Genomic DNA, 20,691 nt, shown 5'->3' with positions numbered 1-20,691 from the left:
CCCTCTCAATCTTTCGCTTTGCAACTGAGGGTTAATTTGCCCAATCCTCTTTTAAAGTTTGGTGTCCGTCATGGCCTCCTGTGGAAGTGAGTTCCATAGATTAACGGTGTGCTTCATGAAGGAGCGATTCCTTTTATCTGTCCTGAACCTCCTGAGATTTAAGCTTCTTCGGACGTCCAGTAGTTCCAGCATTATGAGGGAAAGGGGTTAAAAACTTTCCTCTTTCCGCTTCATCGTTTTATAAGCTTCTATCACGTCACCCCTCGCTCACCTTTTGTCCGAACTCAAAAGTCCAGAACACCAAAACCTTTTTGCTCCATCCCCTTGATCATGTTGGTTATCAGAGGGAGGGGAATAGCGGTTGCTAGTTTGTGGCCACAAGCACTCAACTCTTCACGCACCCGGTTGCTTTTCCTCTCACAGCAGACAAGTTAGCATTTTTGTTTCCCTGGGGAGGAAAACACCCGCTTGGGGTGAAATTTTAAGAGGAAAAGCAGCCCCTGTGGAAAGCGTTCGCTATCCCTGCTGGCTGCTCTTCCACTTTCAGTTCCAGCCCCCAGAGGCATCCTTTTCTTTTAAATCGTTGGGGGAATGATACGCATAACTGCGCATCATGTCCAGCGTGGTCCTCAGTGAGCTGGGAGCAGGTGCCGGTCAGCGGAGGACATCCTTCTCCTACCTCTCTGAGACCACGGCTGTCTTTTTATACTGCTTCTAGGTGCTGAGTTAGTGAAAGACGCACACATACACACCCGGGGGTGGGAGGAAGCTTGCATGAAATTGTCAGAACTCTTTAGATTGCATCTGACAAGGTGAAATGGGCAACTCTGTTTTGGCTCTGCTTCTGAGGTCCCTGAAAATTCTTCCCTGAGATGGGAGCGTTGCCACCGGTGAACCGGTGACATTTTGCCTGCGTCGTGGAATAAAGGAAACCACAGACAAGCAGAGAGCGCCTGGATATGAGAGTAGACCTTCTCTGTGTGTGCAGCAGTCTCCCACAATGTTTCAAAGGGAAGAACTGAATCTACAAGAGCCAGCCAAACTAGTTCAAGGTTTCTGGAGGAAACCAGGGTCCTCCTCCCATAGGAAATCACCTGACTTTCCCCCACCCCGTGCCAGTGATTCCTTCCTTGAAAACACCCCGCAGATGTCCTCCTGCTCCTCCAGATGTTAACCTGGGCTAGCTGAAAGATCACATCTCCCTATGCAGATCTGCCTGGGTGCTAAGATCCCACCTCTCAGTTCCAGCATCATCAAAGGCATGGCTGGTGGTGACATGACAGACAGACAGACAGAGATTGGGGTGGGGGCTGTGCCCATATTGTTGGCTTCCCTCTGTCAGGGCAAACAATACTTTAATTGCCAGTTTTAAATGTGTCCAGATGTATTTCAATTACTGCTTTTAACTTGTTTATTTTTATGACTTTATATTGTCTAATGATGTTTTTAAATGTTGGAAGCTGCAATGAATCCAAGCTTGGGAGAAGGGCAGGATACAAATACATTCATAATAATAATAATACTGATGATTACAACAACTTCTTAGACCTTGGCATCTTCCTGCCCTTTCATCGGCCGCTTCCAGCAGTTAGCAAAGCTAGACTCCTCTCCACTGCACACTTCCTTCTGCTAGCTGAGTCCTGAAATGTGTAGAAAGTCAGCAAAGGGAGAGCGGAATAATCTTTCTTCCTCACTTCCAGCCTGACTGAAGATGACAATGACAGTTTTGGCTGCGACGCTTTGGAGTTGGAAGGTAAGGACTTGCAGAAGGCTCTTGCCTCAAAAATCAGAGCCCCCAGTTATAGCAGCTGGTGGGGGGCAGTTTGTGACCAAGTGGTCACAGGAGTGGTGGGAGCTGCAATGGCTTCCAAGGCATTCCAAGTTGGCTCCCAACACAGCTTTTTCTTCCATCTCTACAAACTAAGAGTATAACGAGAGCTTTCCCTTCTTACCAAAAGACCTGCCTAGTAGAGCTTTCTTCTCTTCTTCTTCTTCTTCTTCTTCTTCTTCTTCTTCTTCTTCATCTTCATCTTCATCTTCTTCTTCTTCTTCTACCAGTGTGGTGTAGTGGTTAAGAACAGTGGACTCATAATCTGGTGAACTGGGTTCGGTTCCCCACTCCTCCACATGCAGCTGCTGGGTGACCTTGGGCCAGTCACACTTCTCTGAAGTCTCTCAGCCCCACTCACCTCACTGAGTGTTCGTTGTGGGGGAGGAAGGGAAAGGAGAATGTTAGCCGCTTTGAGACTCCTTCAGGTTGTGATAAAGCGGGATATCAAATCCAAACTCTTCTTCTTCCTCCTCTTCTTCTTTGGCGATCACTTAACAGTGAGTCCGTAAGTGACTGTGGAGGCCAATTCTGGATCCACATGTCCTTCCACAGTGGGGACATAAGTTTTCTGGGTGGGAGTTGATCACGGTGAGGGTTTGCCAAGTGTGCCTTCCTCTTAGCATGTTTCTCCCTTTCATCCTGAGTTTGAGCATCTTCAAAGCCCACGACACTTTTGGTAAAGGCTGTTCTCCAATTGGAGTGCTCACAGACCAGTGTTTCCCAGTTGTCGGTTCTCACTCGCTGGATCATCACCTCTTCATGATGAGTGGGCTTGCATGTCCCTATGACCCTTGTGAGTGAAGCTGTCGGGAGTCTTGTACTCCCAGCGGGGTCACCCAAGGCAGTAAGGTCAAAAGGAAGGAGCTAGACAAAGAATGACTCAACAGCAGAACAGGCAGAAGATAACAAGCAGTATATTACAACGGGTGTGAAGGCAGATGAAGGCTGAAGCAGATAAGGATCTACCAGTCATCATGACTACTCATGCCATCGGAACAGAGCCTTACTGCAAAGACTGTGCGTTGGTCAGTGTGCACTGATCTACACACATAAAACCAATTCACGCACAGGCATAGAGCTTTCTGCTCCTACAGTGGCCAACCAGGTCCACCTAGAGCTGAGACCCATTTTAAGCCTTCAGCTGGGGACTGAAAGTGGGACGTTCTGCCCCCAAAGTAGCTCTGCCAGGAAGTGACAGGCTCTCTCCTATACATACATGAGGGCAAAATGGCAGGGCAGGGCAAGGGCAAGAGGAGCTTGGAAAGATCCTTGTGTTGGCATCCATGGTTTTATTTTGCTTTGGTGCTTGCTACTGGGACATGATTTCCCCCCCTTCCTTTTCTTTTTCCTGCACCTCCTTTTCCAGACGACTTCCAGGACAGGCATTCTCATGGACCTTCCTCGCTGCCTTCCTCTTCGTCTTCCCATTCTGAGGGGCTGGATCTTGAGCAAGTCAACTCCATCTTCAGGAAATTCTCTCTGGAGAGGTACTTGGGAGAATGTGGGATTTCTGCACCAGTTCATGCAATCAGTAATACGAAAGGCTTATCCACATTTCTTCTTGTCTCACTTCTTTCCCCTGGGGGGAAACTGCTCTTTAGTGCTCAATTGAAGCAGGTAGCAATTTGGGGGGGGGTTCCAGATTGATGTTTGCTCTGATTTAGAGCTTAAGAGTGGGTTTTCCCTGGGAAAGTGAGGAAAGGGGGGATCTGCTCAGTCCCGTATCTAGCAAGTGTGGGTCAAGAGGAAAACTACACTGGGTTAAAGCTGACCAAAAGTCCAGAGGTAGCATTATTATCAATTTATGATGGGGTGGAATGTTCGTGGGCTAGGAGGGACTTGCTCACACATTTATTGACAGCTGCACGAGTTAGATAGGAAGTAGAAGGGGCAAGCAGACTACAAAATGGAAGAATGGTATAAAGAGGTATGGGATATAGCTATTAATGATAAATTAACATGCGTCATTAAGGTAAGATGGGGAGTATGGAGGAGAAATGATTTTGAGGAGATATGGAGGGTGTTTGTAGAATTTGTGCTGTTAAAAACGGAAAGGGGGTGAAACCATCGCAAGAGGTGTTGAAATTTTGGGAGGATGGAATGGTCTCGGTGGTGGGGTGCACATTTTTATTCCTATTTATTTATTATTATTACTTTGTCAAATAAAGAGATGATTATAGATGATAGATAGATATAGATGATAGATAGATATAGATAGATAGATAGATAGATAGATAGATAGATAGATAGATGATAGATAGATGATAGATGATAGATAGATAGATGATAGATAGATAGATGATAGATAGATAGATAGATAGATAGATAGATAGATAGATGATAGATAGATAGATGATAGATAGATAGATGATAGATATAGATAGATAGATAGATAGATAGATAGATAGATAGATAGATAGATATAGATAGATAGATAGATAGATAGATAGATAGATAGATAGATATAGATATAGATAGATAGATATAGATGATAGGTAGATAGGTAGATAGGTAGATTAGCTGATTGATTGATAGATAAATAGATAACACAAACTATAAACAAGAGGAAAACCAATCAGACCTGTGCTTGCACAGGATGAGTAGGAGTGTGGATGAGCCCTGAGTGACGAAACCTCCTCCATGGATAAAGCCAGCTGTGCAGCCTAACTTGCAGGGTTCAGCCTCGCCTTCTCCCTGCCATGCTAGATCTCTCAATGCAGGGAGAATTCTTTTATGCAGGGAGGGTGTTGCATTTTTGTTCTGCAAGGAAGCATTCAGATATGCAATACCTTCCTGATCCTTCGTAATACCACCCAGGATCTGCATTTCTGGATGGCTCTGCTGATCCCGCTCAGTGTGCACTGAAGAGGGAGTATGAATGAGCATTTATGGACAGAAACATTTGTAGAAATATCACAAATGTTTAATCCTGAAATTCAGGCGTTGCCACAACTTGCACTATTAAATATATGGGACGCTACTCTAAAACGATTCTCCTTGAAGAAAATGTTAATTTGGTTTCTAGTGGCTGCCAGACTTCCTATTGCACAGAAATGGAAGAACTTAAATGGTCTGTTTCTTGAATTGTGGCATAAGAATTATGGAACCTCGCAATTGCTGAAAAGATAACCCACAAGATTTGTGCGATGAAAGGCAAAGAGCAGTAGAACAATTTTATGTAATTTTGTGGGAATTTGTCTTACGTTTCAAATGATGACCTACATGACTCCTACAAGACCTGCACCAGAAAAAGACATATGGTCTTTTTATAATAATTATATTATTCTATTTAATATACCTAAGCAGAATTGTACGTACCACTGTTGTATAAGCATCTCTCTGATGACTTTCCGCGTTCTTGTGTTGAAAAGTTAAAATATATATATAGCACCTGCCTTTCACCAGCAGTTCCCAGGGTGGGTTGCAACAATTTAAATTTCAGAATTAAAAACGGTTAAAATGTATTAGGTTCTGTGAACTATTTCAATTCCAGCTGGTTCTAATAAGAACTGCAACTTTTAAGAACTGGTTCCTAAGCTTGCATTTTTCCTTCTCCTTCCCCATCCCTTTTTTCTTATGTGACATTTCTTTTGGGGACCGTCTGACTGCAGTTGCATGTGTGAGCTTGTGTTTGCATGTATGTATGGGGGGGAGCCTGCCCCCTACTAGCTCAGGGCCTGGTGATGCTTACATTTTGGACCCCCACGCCTGGCTTTAACCGGATTTCACTGCAAACGAAATCAGCCATTGCCTCCTTGCCCCTTGCCCCTCTGTCACGGGTGCCATGTCCCCACTTTGAAATCCCAGGTGACTAGGGAGAAGTCGAGGAGAGTGTTGCCTGTGTCGCCATTCCTTCCTTAGGCCCTTCCGCCCCTCGGTGACATCTGTCGGACGCCTGCACACCACCTACCATGCCGTCCAGCAATTCATGTTGAACGGAGACAGCCTGAGCTCGGAGATTACTCTGCTGGGGGGCAACGTCAAAGGAAACTTCGTCAACTCTGTCAAGCTGGATTCCCCGGCGGAGAAAGCCGGCCTTCGCGAGGGGCTGCAGCTGCTTCTGGTGAGGGTTTGGCATCAGGGAACAGGCTTGAGCATCTGACCTTTGCCTCCTGTCTATTTTCTTCCTGACTGACATCAGAAAACTTCCTTGTTTGTCCGTCTAGTCCAGCGTTCTTTCCTCCTAACGCTCCAGGGTGTTGAGCAGAGAAGGGTCTTTCTGGACCCTTTCTTTTAACTGGACTTGGTTATGCTAGTACTAATTACTAATTAGGGGAAGGTAAAGGGACCCCTGACCATTAGGTCCGGTCGCGGACGACTCTGGGGTTGCGGTGCTCATTTCACTTTATTGGCCAAGGGAGCCGGCGTACAGCATGACTAAGCCACTTCTGGCGAACCAGAGCAGTGCACGGAAACACCGTTTACCTTCCCGCCAGAGTGGTACCTATTTATCTACTTGCACTTTGACGTGCTTTCAAACTGCTAGGGGGGCAGGAGCAGGGACCGAACAATGGGAGCTCACCCCATTGCGGGGATTCGAACCACAACCTTCTGATCAGCAAGCCCTAGGCTCTGTGGTTTAGACCAGCAACTCCACCCGCATCCCTAATTACTAATTATGCTGTACTAATTGCTTGAAATCATTAGATGTCCATAGCGCACTGGGTTACTGCAATGTGCTCTGTGCGCTCTCTGTGGGCTTTTACCCTCTGAGAGTGCAGATTCCTGCAGCGTGAATTGCTGAACAGGACTGAGACCCCATCAGCACATCACACCTGTCCTTAAACACCTGCACAGGTTGTCGACTTGCCAAAGCCCCTAACAACTTGGGGCCAGTATACCCGCAAGTTTGGCTTTCCCCCCATATATGCCCACTCAACCATTTTGATCTGCAGAACTGGCATTGTGGTTGTTAAAAAAAGTTATATTTTATTAAATTTTCAAAAATTTCACGTACACATTCCAACGCAGTGGTACCTCGGTTTAAGAACAGTCCTGTTTACGAGCTATTCGGTTTACGAACTCCGCAAAACCGGAAGTAGTATTCCGGTTTGCGAACTTTACCTCGGTCTACAAATGGAATCCGAACTGTGGAAGGGCACTAGTGGCGGAGGCCTCATTAGGGAAAACGAGCCTCGGTTTAAGAACAGATTTGGTTTAAGAACGGACTTCAGGAACGGATTAAGTTCGTAAACTGAGGTACCACTGTACGTAGATTTTTCTTTTGTTTTGTCATCTTCCCATCTCATTTTCCACGGTGCTTTTTTATTTTTTCCTCTTGCTGCATCCTATCTTCTCTCTCTTGTACCATGACAATAGTACAATAATCTCTATTTCCTTCTGTTGCTCATCGTTCAAATCCTGCTTGCAAATTCAGCATACTGTAATATTTCTTTAGATAGTCCAAAAAGAGCTTCAATTTTCCCACAAATCAATCATCATTAGGTTCTCTTATTTTAGCTGTTAGCTTTGCTGATTCCGCATAGTCCATCACTTACCCGTTCTAGAACTCGCATTGTTATGGGTGCTACATAATATTCAATCCACGCTTGGAAGAAGAAGCAAAGGATAGCCATCAATAGCCGTCTTCTCCATTAATTTGTCCAATCTTTTAAAGCCATCCAAGTTGGTTGCCAGCACTGTATCCGGTGGGAAGGAGTTCCATAGTTTAACTATGTGCTGTACTTTATTTTAACTCTCCGGAAGCCTTGCCAGGAGCAAAAATGGGAGCATAGGACTTGTCTCATTTCCTTGAAGGTAGGCGTCCCTCACAGCCCTCCAGCTGCATTTATAGAACAGTCACGCATGTCCAAACGGAGATATCCATCCATCTAGCAATTGCTGCTATTTTATAATCATGGGGTTGCAGGCAGCAGAGGAGGGAGAGAGAGAGAAATGATTATCATGGCAACTGCTGAATAAGACAGGCTGCGTGTTCCAAATTGATGTTGGCTACATAATTTAATAGGTGAAATAATTGCCTCCGAGGAGCGAATAATGCTGTTCGCGTTTTTCCAGGTGGAAGGGTGCATCAAAGGGGAAAACACAAGCGCTCCCTTAGATACCTGCACAAAGGAAGAAGTTCATTGGACGATTCAGAGATGTAGTGGGCCAGTTGTGCTGCACTGCAAATCAAACCACGAAGGTAAGAGATGTCATGTTGCTCAATGCAAACTTTCAGACAAGTGAGTATATTTATAGACAGCATACAGAGCCAGTACAATAGGCAGTCAAGGAAAAATCCCCAGCAACTGGGATGGTCTACAGTTCTTTCATCCACCCCTGCCAGTTCCCTCAATTGACAGTAAATGCTGGCAAAGCGGGTGTGTTAATGGAGACAAATATATTTTATGTCTTTGCCCTGAGAGCAAGGATTTGTGGCTGAGGGTTTTGAGAAACCAAATTAGGAATCTCTTTGTTCCCACGGTGGCAGTGAAAATCTAAATTTGGTTTTTGTAGAGCTCAAGGTTTTTGAAGGGTTTGCTTTGCCTTTGGCCAAGCTGGTGATCGCTAAAACAACAGACAGGGCGACAGACCAGGCTTTGCGAGGCTGGCGTCCTCTCCAGCTGTTCCGGGGCTCATTTCACCCCCCTCAATCCTTCCTTCGCTTTGCTCCCAATTGAGTCGAGCTTTGTTTTTCATTTTGTTTGAGATATAAATACATAGAATAGAGCGGTGCTATGACTTCCCTCGATCTGGGCATTATACTTCTGTTGATGCAGCCTAGAATAGCATGAGCTGTTTTTGCTGCTGCATCACACGGTAGACTCATTGGTTAGAGCGTGGTGCAGATAACGCACGCGCAGATGCGTTCTGCGCGCTTCGCGCATGTGCAGGAGCACTCTATTGCGTCACACACATGCGCAGAAGCGGCACTCTACTTATGGACTTTTCAGGGTGCGAACGGCACCCCGGAACGGATCGCGTCCATAAGTAGAGGTACCACTGTAGTTACAGAACATAGTGTGAGTTCATCCCTTATGGGGTTTGAGCCCGTGTGCTGCTGGCTGAGAGCCAGCAGACAGCAAAATACATTAAGAGAACAGCATCAAGAGAAGAAAATGGCATCAAGAGAAAGATGGCTGCGTGACTTGGCTCTTTTATGGAGTCAGCCAGGGCCACGCCCATCTCTCTGGTCACATGGGGGGGCTCCAGACCAGGAACAGGAAGTTATACTGGCTGGAGTAACATCCCCCTGCCTGTGTCCACTCTAGGAAAACAAGGAATGTTGTATTTGGCTGCTCCAATGGATTACATCCCACATCCATGGGTCTTGAGCTCCTTGATGTTCATATTCAAAAGCACCTGAGTCTGGATTCTGGGCTGTGACCCCACTGAGTCAACAATCATTTGGGCTGGGACTTCAATGGGTGGCTTATACGCACAGACACCACAATTTGTGTGATCACAACCATCCTCTTTTCTTCCTTTCTCCTTTTGACCCACTGCCATTTAAACAAGATATTTTGAAGAGTTACAGAAATACCACACAGCTGTCACCCAAAGAATCGGAACATCACAGCAGTGGGCATATTGCAGAAAACGCTTTAAAATAGCTCGAAAATCAATTTTTTAAACTCTGCGGAAGATGTACTTGGCCTCTGCCAGTGCAGGGGGTCAGGGGAATTCAGAAAGTGGAATTTCTCCCCGGGAAAGTATCCTCCCTCTTTCTCTCCCCTCCCCTCCCAAACTCTCCCACTCCTCTCCTTTCATGTTTTCAAACATAAAAATGAATGTTAGACTTGGCAGGAGCAAAAAGCAAGAATCAGATTGTGCGAGGTGCCAATTAGAGTTAATTATGAAATGATTGAGCTGCACTTTACACCATGCACGTGCGCACAAAGAAGAAATCACAGCGCACTTTCAAAGATGTAAACCTTCCGCTTTGTTTTATTTTTTACTTCCACTGACAGCACTCACATGAATAGCTGCCAGAAAACGGGGTCAGGGTACCTGTTCTTTATGAGAGGTTCTCTTTATATAAATGCTGTATGCCAGCTGGAAAGATTTCTCCGTGCCTTCTAGCTGCTAGGTTCAAAGTGGGCTGCCTAATGAACGAGCCTGGAGCTCATTTGTGGAGTGATTGTTTTGCATGCAGGGTTCAATTACCTCATCTCCGGGCGTCAGGTGGCAGGGGGTTAAGATATTTGTTTGCCTGAGACACTAGAGAGCTGCTCCACTGTCAGGGACGAGCAAGATGCTTGTGAGTGTGCGCCGGGGGAAGCGGGGCTGGAGTCTGACTGGGAAGAAGGGGCCAGGGAGTGGTCAGGAACTGTGCCAGCCAGGAGACAAGCAGAGGAAGCTTCAGAGCTGGAGGGAGGGCACAGGAGGGGTCAAAAAAGAAGAGGAGGAAGAGGCAGGGCAGGCAAGTGAAGGGCCAGGGGCTTCCCCAACCTCTCAACCAGAGTAGCTCAGTTGCTTAGAACATGGCACTGATAACGCCAAGGTTGCAGGTTTACTCTCTATGGGAATGTTGTGGATACTACGAGAGGATATATTGATTAAATATTACCCTTCCTCACGCACGCTTGTGAGTCAGTAGCAGAGTACATTCCCCAGTATATAGCAGGAAGCTAGTTGGTAGGTTTGTTTGAATCTCTTTACTTAAGCAATCCAATCTGGCTTTGTCCAGATTGGGTTATTCCTGGTAATTTCCCCTTCTTTAAAAATAATAAGAAGTTTACTCACATTCAGTTCACAGTTGGTTCCCTGAAGGCAGGCTTAAGCTTGGAGTTACAGGACAGAGTTTGAGTTCATCCCATATGGGAATGAGCCCATGTGCTGCTGGCTGAGATTCTCGGGGGAGCCATTTTCTAATTTGCACACATATATATATATATATATATATATATATATATATATATATATAGTTTTTCAAATTACAGTTTTACAATCACATATCCAACATACAACATAAAAACAAGATTCCAAGGAATCTCCTGGACTTCCCTCCTCCCCTTTGTGGGTCCTATTGTCAGTCATTTCCTCCTGCATCTTTTTTAATAATCCAAATCTTTTACATCTCCATTAAATCCAAAATTCACCGTTAAACTACAAGTGTTATTCTTCCGGTCATTTTTGCTGTTTCGGCATAATCCATCAACTTAATCTGCCAATCTTCTCTGGTCGGGACTTTATCATCTTTCCATCTCTGGGCCAATAAAATCCCAGCAGCCTTGGTCACAAACATAAATAGCCTTTACTGCTCCATTTTCTGATTCGCTTCAGGCGGCAAAATGTCTTGGGCCAGCCTTGCTTGCAAGCGAGACAGTCAGCATCAGGTGTAGTCAAGCCATTTGACTAGGCTGAACCCAACTGGCAACTCCCCGCTGGGTCCGCATGGTCAGCTGAGCCCAGATCCTTCCTGCTGCAGGTTACCGGAAGCTGGTGTCCGAAATCGAGGAAGGCCTGGTCACGTCCGGAGACTCCTTCTACATCCGCCTCAACCTGAGCATCACCAGCCAGCTGGACTGCTGCTCCCTGTCTGTGAAATGTGACGAGATCCTGCACGTCCTGGACACCATGTATTATGGCAAGTGCGAGTGGCTTTGTGCCAGAGTTGACCCCTTCACGGACAAGGATTTAGAATCAGGGACCATCCCCAATTACAGCAGGTGAGCACAAATCCCGATTTTCACATTCGGGGCCAGCTCTGGGTTTGAGATAGGGATGTGGGCAAAGTGTCCTCTGGTGGGGGGCTGTTTGGTCTGGGGCAGAGAAGAGGGGGGCAGATAGATGACCCCAGGATCTTGTGGGCTGGAAAGGCGTCTGCCTGGGCTGGGAGAGCCTGAGGCAATGGATGCTGGAGAGGGTTCCCTCTCATAAGAACATAAGAATAGGCTGCTGGATCAGGCCAATGGCTCATCCAGCATCCTCTTCTCACAGTAGCCAACTAGATAGATGCCTGTGGGAAACCCATAAGTGTCAGGCTTCGGGGAATTGGCTTCCTCCCCCTTGGCAGTAGATAAGCAGAACAAAGGAAAAGGAGTCATCTTACCAGTTAGAAACTTTAATAATCATGGCAAGAGAACAAAGAACACATCTCATAGTAATGGCGGTGCTCCCAATTAAGGATGCCACCCCCTTTGGTCCCTATCAATCTATGTCACTTCTGCGTCTCGTAATCTGAGTTTGTACTCTCTGTGCTTTCTGTTGTACCACTTTCTGAGCCCTTCTTGACTTTGGGGAGGGCAGTGGAGGAAGGCTGTCTAGAGACTGTGAATCTGTTAACCCTCTCCCTTCCAGTGTCTCTTCTCCTAGCTGTTCACCATCCAGTATTTCCCAGCTTCTGCCTTCTGAACTATGTCCTTCTGCAAACCACTGTTCCAAATCTATACTGTCCTGCTCCTGGGAAGATTCAGGGGGAGGGGGAGGGGGAGGCTCCCACCATTCCTCCTCAGTGCAACCCTCCTCAGCACGGTCCCTGACACAAGCAGGATTTAAGCACAATAACATTCCCCCTTCCTGTGGCTTCCAGTAACTGGCCGTGAAGGCAGAGCAGAGCTGTCATTCCCAGCAGCCATCAATTGCTCTCTCCTCCATTAATCTGCCCAGTCCTCTTTGAAAGCCATCCAGGCTGGTGACCATCGCTGCCTCCTGTGGAAGTGAGTTCCATAGTTCAGCTATGCACTGTGTGTTCTCTTCCCTCCACCCCTGTTTCATCCCTCCCTGCTGCACAAGCCATGGGCTCCCCTCCCATTCCTGGAGCTCTAGGGGCCCAGTTCCTGCTCAATCACTTTGTCCATTGCCCCACCAACTCCGCCTTGAGTTTTCAAAAGCCACATCCAGTCCCACCTATCCAGGGGATGTTGTTGCCCTGCTTTGTCTGTCCACGGTGACAACCCCTCCATCACCTGGCTTGCAGAGATGCCAACACAGACGGAGCAGATCCTGCCTTCCTGGACAACTCTCAGGTGGCTTTGCCAGTCTAAGGACCAGAACTGCTTGCCATGCCAAGTTGTGCCAACCCCATTCGTTGGAAGGGTTGCAAGGGGCGTGTCGTTGCTGGATCAATATATTTGCTTGTGCAGCATCTGCTGGGCCTTTTAACTGCATTCTGGCTGTGTGAGCCAGTGTGGTGTAGTGGTTAGGAGCAGTAGACTCGTAATCTGGTGAACCGGGTTCGCGTCTCAGCTCCTCCACATGCAGCTGCTGGCTGACCTTGGGGTAGTCACACTTCTCTGAAGTCTCTCAGCCTCACTCACCTCACAGAGGGTTTGTTGTGAGGGAGGAAGAGAAAGGAGATTGTTAGCCACTTTGAGACTCCTTAGTAAAGGTAAAGGGACCCCTGACCATTAGGTCCAGTCGTGGCCGACTCTGGGGTTGCGGTGCTCATCTCGCTTTATTGGCCGAGGGAGCCGGCGTACAGCTTCCGGGTCATGTGGCCAGCATGACTAAGCCGCTTCTGGCAAACCAGAGCAGAGCACAGAAACGCCGTTTACCTTCCCGCCAGAGCAGTACCTATTCATCTACTTGCACTTTGACGTGCTTTTGAACTGCTAGGTTGGCAGGAGCTGGGACCGAGCAACGGGAGCTCACCCCGTCGCGGGGATTCGAACCGCCGACCTTCTGATCGGCAAGCCCTAGGCTCTGTGGTTTAACCCACAGCTCCACCCACGTCCCTTGAGACTCCTTAGGGTAGGGATAAAGCAGGATATCAAATCCAAACTCCTCCTCCTCCTCCTCTTCTTCTTCTTCTTTCTCAACAAGCATTTCCACAGAAGCTACAACTTCGAGTTCTGCATTGAGTGGTTGCTGGGACAGCCCCCATCTGATGTTGATGGCCCCACCCTGTCTTACCTGTTGGTGCTCACTGCATGCCAAAGGGGGCTGGGAATGGGGCTGCCATTTTGATTTCCCACATTGCTCTGGGGCACCCAGCATGGTGTCACTCTGAGGCACTGGGGGAACTGAAGTCAAGGGCTTGGGGCAGGTTCCAAATATGGTGGGTCATAGGAAGCCAGGTGCTGATAAGAGGGCTGTCCGCACTAGAGCAAGTGGAAGCAACACAGTGAAAATGGCTTGGCTGCCCCGATGGTGCAGTGGGTTAAGGGAGCTGTTCTTTGCAGTAGCTGCTTCGAAGATTCTTGCAAAATTGCTTCCAGAGACAGCTATGCATTGTCATGGTGATGCCCTGATTTAAGGGTGATTTTTATTATTGATTCCTTTGCCTCTGTGCGTGCACGCATTTAAAAAAAACACCTCTGCTTTCATTGCCTGCTTTTTATCCTCGATTCTGGCTTTTATTTACTGTGTTTTATAGACATGGTGTTTTCAGTATTTGTATTTGCAATTGCGGTTTGCTTAATATATCTTCGAGCTCGTTTGAGTTTTGCAAAAGCCTTTGGCTGCGAGCAATAAAAATCTTCTGAGAGACTGGAGTCGTAGAGCGCATTGTTTTCTTGCACAAGGTCCATTGTGCAACCCGTGATCGCTCAAGTCTCTGCTGCCAGTCAGAGTGGCCAATGGAATGGGACTTGGAATGAGACAACTCTGTGTGTTTGCATTTGAAAATGCCTTAAACAAGGAGCTAGGGATGGGATAAACATTTGGCTTGGTTCGCATTTTAATGCAAAACCTACCTAATTCATGCTTCCCAAAGCAATACACAAACAGATACTTAGTTACCCTTTAAAATTTATGCACTTCTCTAAATTTTACACTGGGGTTATCCTGCCAATTAATGAGTACAGTCTGTATGTTACATGAAAGTGAACACAAAAATATATCTATTAGTAAGGATAGTCCATCCTGTTTCATTTTTTGCCCTGTTTTGTCCATTCCTTCCTCCTTTTCATGGATTTTTTGAAATAACGCATGAAAAGTTTGCATTTAACTTGCATGCATTATTTTATGCATGCATAATTTTCAATGCACCTTTTCGCATTCGCAAAATTCGCATTCTGTACACATTTTAACAGTAAAAGAACGTGTTTTCACACACACTTTTTGCTCAGCAAAACGGCATTGTGAAATCTGGGAAAGCACGTAATTCCATCAGGAGTTGCTTTCCAACCTGCCAACGAGCTCCAGACTGTCAATTTGGGTAAGCCCACTGCAAAAAGCAGACCGGCCGAATCCCTCCTCAATCCCTATATGTTAGTGACAATGATCTCAATGGTTTGCAGAGCACAGCAGCTCCTCCTAGTGAAACTTCAGCGCCTGATGAATAGAGGTAACAAGGATGAGGTGGACAGTTCGTACGGTACACTCCGAACCCCTCGGGTGAGTAGCCAATTCCACGTCTGCTTCATCCTTAGAGTCTGAGCTGCTCTCTGCCACAGCATCTTCCGGTTCACTAAACCCTGTTCCCTCTCCTGCTGCTGACACGTCCTCATCACAATCTACTCCTTCTCCCTCTGACCACTCATCGTCACCCAACCACCAGTCCCCTGGCTCAGAGTTTTCTTCCTCTGGGGGTTCCCTGGGGGGGTTCTCTGGCCGGTGCCTCCCGCCACTCCTCCGCATCCAGCCCATCAGCAGTTGCCATCCTGGAAATTCTTCAGATCAAGGGGATCTCATCATGTTGACAGAAGTTTTGAACCCTGGGAGGGAGAGAGGAGAAGACCGCTCTAGAACGGGGCCTCTAATCTGCAGCGTTCGATTCAGAACGGTACTATCAGTGCTTTCCCCCCCCCCCCAAAAAATGTTTAGGTCTACTCTCATTTTCCTACTCATATTGAAATACTGCCCCTCAATGAGGCCAAACTTAGATTCACAAAATGTTTAGGGGTATGCGTACCCCCGTGTCCCCCCATAAAAAAGCACTGGGTACTACGGTCAATGGTATCAAAAACTGAGTAGAGATGTGTTGCTGGACTGCACCTCTCACACTTCCTGGTCCTTAGCTATGCTGGCTTGGACTGATGGGGTTTGGGGTCCAGCAATACCTTGACGGCCACAAGTTCCCCACACTTGACCTGCACTGCGGAGGATTGGCCTAGGTGAGCCTCAGGGTCCCTTCCAACGCTACAATTCTACGATTCTAGGACCTAGAACTGCCAACAAAGGTGCATTGAACAGGCTTGATGATTCTTTCTCCAATGTTTTTCTTTTCTACCAGAATACACTGCAGCCGGAAGAGGTTATGCCACCAAGTGACCCCAAAGCCAGCCCTCGCCTCTCTCGGGCCAGTTTCCTTTTGGGTCAGATCTTACAGGTAGAAAAGTAACTCTCCAAAAATCCCTTTTGTGCCAAATATGTTTTTAGCTGGCAAATGAAATAATAATAATAATAATTTATTATTTATATCCCGCCCATGTGGCTGGGTTTCCCCAGCCACTCAGGCTGCTCCCAATCAAATATTGAAAACACGATACAGCATAAAACATTTAAAACTTCCCTAAACAGGGCTGCCTTCAGATGTCTTTTTAAAGTAGGATAATTGCTTATTTCCTTGACATCTGGTGGGAGGGTATTCCACAGGGCGGGCACCACTACCGAAAAGGCCCTGTGCCTGGTTCCCTGTAACCTCGCTTCTCACAGGGAGGGAACTGCCAGAAGGCCCTCGGCACTGGACCTCAGTGTCCAGGCAGAACGATGGGGGTGGAGACGCTCCTTGAGGTATACAGGACCAAGGCCGTTTAGGGCTTTAAAGGTCAGCACCAACACTCTGAATTGTGCTCAGAAACATACTGGGAGCCGATGCAGATCTCTCAGGACCGGTGTTATATTGTCCCAGAGGCCACTCCCAGTCACCAGTCTAGCTGCCGCATTCTGGATTAATTGCAGTTTCCGGGTCACCTTCTAAGGTAGCCCCACGTAGAGCGCATTGCAGTAGTCCATGTGGGAGATAACCAGAGCATGCACCACTCTGGCGAGACGGTCCGCGGGCAGATAGGGTCTCATCCTGTGTGCCAGATGGAGCTTGTAGACAGCTGCCCTGGACACAGAATTGATCTGCACCTCCATGGACAGCTGTGAGTCCAAAATGACTCCCAGGCTGTGCACCTGGTCCTTTGGGGGCACAGTTACCGCATTCAGGACCAAAGCCTGCCTTTTTCACCGCAGTTCCCTTGGCTTATGGCTCATTTTCTGCAAGTCCCGTTTCCCCATTGTTGCCTACCAGAGAAACACATGAGGCCAAGTTATGGGTAGGAAGTGCCTCTTTTTAAATGGGAACAGAGGGTACTGCGCTCCCAAACCAATGACTCTGTCATGGGGATGCAAGTGCTTCCACTCTGTGCTTCCATCCTGGTTGTTCGACAAGCAACAAGTGGCCTGCCTTGGTGTCAGGAACAGAAATGCCAACAAAGCTTGGCTTGACAAGGGTCTCTCCGCTGCTCTCAGTTTGTCAGCAGGTCCGAGAACAAATACAAGCGCATGAACAGCAACGAGCGAGTCCGCATCGTCACTTCGAAAGACACGCGGGTCAGGACAGAGGGGCACCCGGTGACAAAGGCCCTGCTGGACAGATTTGAAGGTACCAAGTTATGCAGCAGAGGGGCTGGCATTCAATGATGCACCTGGGAACTTGGCAGGAAGAGAATTCTTAAGGAGAGCAAAGTTGGTTTGGGGTGGTCAGGACAATGGCAACCAGGAAATCCTTATTGTGCCCCTGCTGGCTAGTGAACACAGTGTTGCACCCGCCCCAGTTTCCAGGGGATCCTGTGCTTACCCAGGGTTTGGTTTCCTTGGAATGATGGGTAGTGGAGACTGTGGAGCCTTTAGAATATTTGGTTTTATTTGCACATGAATAAGAGGGAAGCAGGTGGCACTGTGGGTTAAACCACAGAGCCTAGGACTTGCCGATCAGAAGGTCGGCGGTTCAAATCCCCGTGACGGGGTGAGCTCCCGCTGCTCGGTCCCTGCTCCTGCCAACCTAGCAGTTTGGAAGCATGTCAAAGTGCAAGTAGATAAATAGGTACCGCTCCAGCGGGAAGGTAAAAGGTGTGTTGCTCTGGTTCGCCAGAAGCGGCTTAGTCATGCTGGCCACATGACCCGGAAGCTGTACGCTGCCTCCCTCGGCCAATAAAGCGAGATGAGCGCCGCAACCCCAGAGTCGGCCACGACTGGACCTAATGGTCAGGGGTCCCTTTACCTTTACCTTTTACAACCTGAATATAGGATAGAGCAGGGTTTCCTAAACTTGGGTCTCCAGCTGTTTTTGGAGTACAACTCCCATCATCCCTAGCTAGTAGGACCAGTGGCATAGCGTGGGTTGTCAGCACCCGGGGCAAGGCAAGTAATTTGCGCCCCCTAACCCGTGGATTTGCGCCCCCTAACCCGTGGATTTGCGCCCCAACCCTAACCCCCAGATGTTGCGCCCGGTGCGGCCGGCCCCCCCTGCACCCCCACGCTACGCCACTGAGTAGGACCAGCGGTCAGGGATGCTGGGAACTGTAATCCTAAAACTGCTGGACACCCAAGTTTGGGAAATCCTGGGATAGAGGGGCTCACAGCATCAACTCTCCAGCAAATCCTGCTTCCCTATTAGGATTCCAGCAAAGCCCAAACTTTGGGTCCAGCACAGAGCAGACATGTCTCTTTCTCTCCAGTTTCCAGCATATGAAGGCAGTGAAATCTAAAAGCACAGAAAACTACAGGGGCATTGGAGAAGTTTTATTATTGAACCCACATTAAAGATTTTCAGTAGCAAGGTGATAAGTGCTCTGTGGTGCACTTTATCTGTGGTGTTGAAACTTAGGGGTCTGGCTTTGGTTTCATTAAATGCTTAGAAACTGTGCAGAATATAGGTAATAACCAACACACTTTAATGTAACAAACTGTAATTTGAGCAAGATTTTAATTTTTGCACCATATTTAACAAGCAGGGTCTGTGCAAATCCATTATTTGACCTCTTCTGACACCCTGTTGCACATCCTGCACATTACACACTTGTTTTCTAGCCAGACTGGTAGGTTCTGTTGCACCCGTCACCACCAAGCCTTTTGTCTGATGGATGCATTTCTCTGTGTTCTGTCACCACCCTTCCCACTCTAGGACTTTTCATAGTGGCCCCCTGAGTGCATTTCTGGAGTTTAAATGCTCCCCTCTCTCCCCAGAGTTTGACTCGGTGAGCGAGATCAACAAGAGCTTCAGCCTGATCCCGTACAGCTCGGTGAGACCCATCCATTGTGACCGTCGGCGCCCTGTCCTCTTCACACCCACAATGCTCTCCAAGACCTTCATCCAGAAGCTTCTCAACTCAGGAGGGGCCCTGGAGTTCAATCTATGCAAGCCAGGTAATCTCACCAGGGAGAGCATCTGCTGGGTGTGTTAAATGCCTACCTGTCAGGTGACAGAGGAAACAACCCTCACAGCAGGTTGCCAGGAATGGATAAGACAAGGAAAGTCCTTACATCTGCTTTTTATTCAATATTTACAGAGAGGGGCTTGGAATGCAGACTCTTGGAATAATGACCTTGACCCGAGCGACTCTCCACTCCCTTTTTCTCCCACTTCCTCATTCGTCATCTCTTCTATGGATGGCCCTTTGCTTCTGAGCCTTCTGCTCTACTACTTTCAAGGCTCTCCAGATTTTGGGAGAGGGGAGGTCTGGAAGGCTTTCTAAAGACACCGTGTCCATCAGCTGTTGCCCTCCTGGTGGTTCCTCTTCCTCCTCCTCTTCTCCCATTATTTCCCAGCTTTCCCCCTCATCTGCCTCTGAGCTGTGACCTCCCTCAAACCCCTGTTGTAATTCTGAACCGTCTTCTTCTCTGGAAGGGTCAGACTGGGGAAGTGGTCTCCACCATTCCTCCTCTGCCCAGTTCCTTGCACTACCTAACCCAAGAATAGGCAAACTCTGCCCTCCAGATGTTTTGGAACTACAACTCCCATCATCCCTGATCACTGGTCCTGTTAGCTAGGGATGATGGGAGCTGTAGTTCCAAAACATCTGGAGGGCCAAGTTTCCCTATGCCTGACCTAACCTGTCAATACAGATCCACAACTTCCTTGCTTCAAACCAAACAAATACAACATATTCTTTAGGCCATACTGAACAGAGTAGGGATTTCTTTCCAAGTAAATGTGCATAGGATCATGCCCTAGTCATGATTAAGGGACGCACACTGGCACCAGTGGCCTTGAATAAAGATTGGACAAATTCATGGCGGGCGGCCATTATAGCTAAAGAGGGTGCCCCACATTGAGAAGCAAGACACCTCTGGATCTGTTTTCACCCAACTGGTGCCCTCCAGAGTTTTGGACCTCAACTCCCATCAGCTCCATGGCTGTGCTGCCTGGGGCTGATGGGAGTTGTAGTCCGATACATAGATGTCACACAGAAGCTGGGAACAAATAGTAGAAGTCAGCCATTGTCTGAAAGCAGTCTTTGTATAATTCCCAGAAGAATTTATTTGGCTGCTGCTGAGTTCTGGATTAGATTCACCTCCTTGGTCTGCTCCAACAAGCAACGCAATCCTTGGGTTGTTAGACCCTTTTCATGCATATCCATTTGTTATATCTGTTGCAGATATTGCGCACATTGTCAAAATACGGCCTTTCAAAGGTGTCTGACACTGCAAGGTGGGCTGGCAATCACACAAGCCCCAGCTATTCTCCTGTCCTGGCAGTCCCTGTGCATTTTCTTGAAACAGATCATGCTCAGGTTCAGCAGATTTAACTAGCTTGTGGATAAACACACAGCCAGCTATGTCCTCTGCCAGCTAAAGCCCTGGAGTTGTAAATCTGAGGATAATAACAAGAGCAAATCATTATCCTGCACCTTTTATATGCTGTGTCCTATTCATCTCAGTACTTTAGGGTTTCTGAAGCATCAACTGTGGCTCAGTTTGGATTAAAGTCAAGTTTCAGACGTAGGAAGGAGGCAAGTTGGATGTCCAAAGCCTCCATCTCATCATAAGGGCTTGTGTGGTGCACCAGATGAAATGGTGGTCTTAGATGTGGGGATCTTTGA

At 47.5% G+C, this 20,691-nt stretch overlaps 1 protein-coding gene across 1 annotated transcript in view; it reads left to right on the top strand.

Annotated features, from left to right (window-relative positions):
• CARD11 (caspase recruitment domain family member 11) overlaps positions 1-20,691 on the top strand; it is a 96,450-nt gene that overhangs the window by 63,206 nt on the left and 12,553 nt on the right. The window contains exons 13-21 of the mRNA XM_083585583.1: positions 1,701-1,753; positions 3,198-3,318; positions 5,693-5,894; positions 7,850-7,976; positions 11,205-11,445; positions 14,959-15,055; positions 15,894-15,989; positions 17,120-17,252; positions 18,836-19,015. Of these exons, the coding sequence (XP_083441709.1) occupies positions 1,701-1,753; positions 3,198-3,318; positions 5,693-5,894; positions 7,850-7,976; positions 11,205-11,445; positions 14,959-15,055; positions 15,894-15,989; positions 17,120-17,252; positions 18,836-19,015 (1,250 nt within the window). The remainder of the gene's footprint in view (positions 1-1,700; positions 1,754-3,197; positions 3,319-5,692; positions 5,895-7,849; positions 7,977-11,204; positions 11,446-14,958; positions 15,056-15,893; positions 15,990-17,119; positions 17,253-18,835; positions 19,016-20,691) is intronic.

Source organism: Podarcis filfolensis, assembly GCF_964270895.1.
Source record: "Podarcis filfolensis genome assembly, chromosome: 14".
Lineage (NCBI taxonomy): Eukaryota > Metazoa > Chordata > Lepidosauria > Squamata > Lacertidae > Podarcis > Podarcis filfolensis.
The sequence above is the reverse complement of the archived record's forward strand: the minus strand, read 5'-3'. Positions and strand labels throughout refer to the sequence as shown.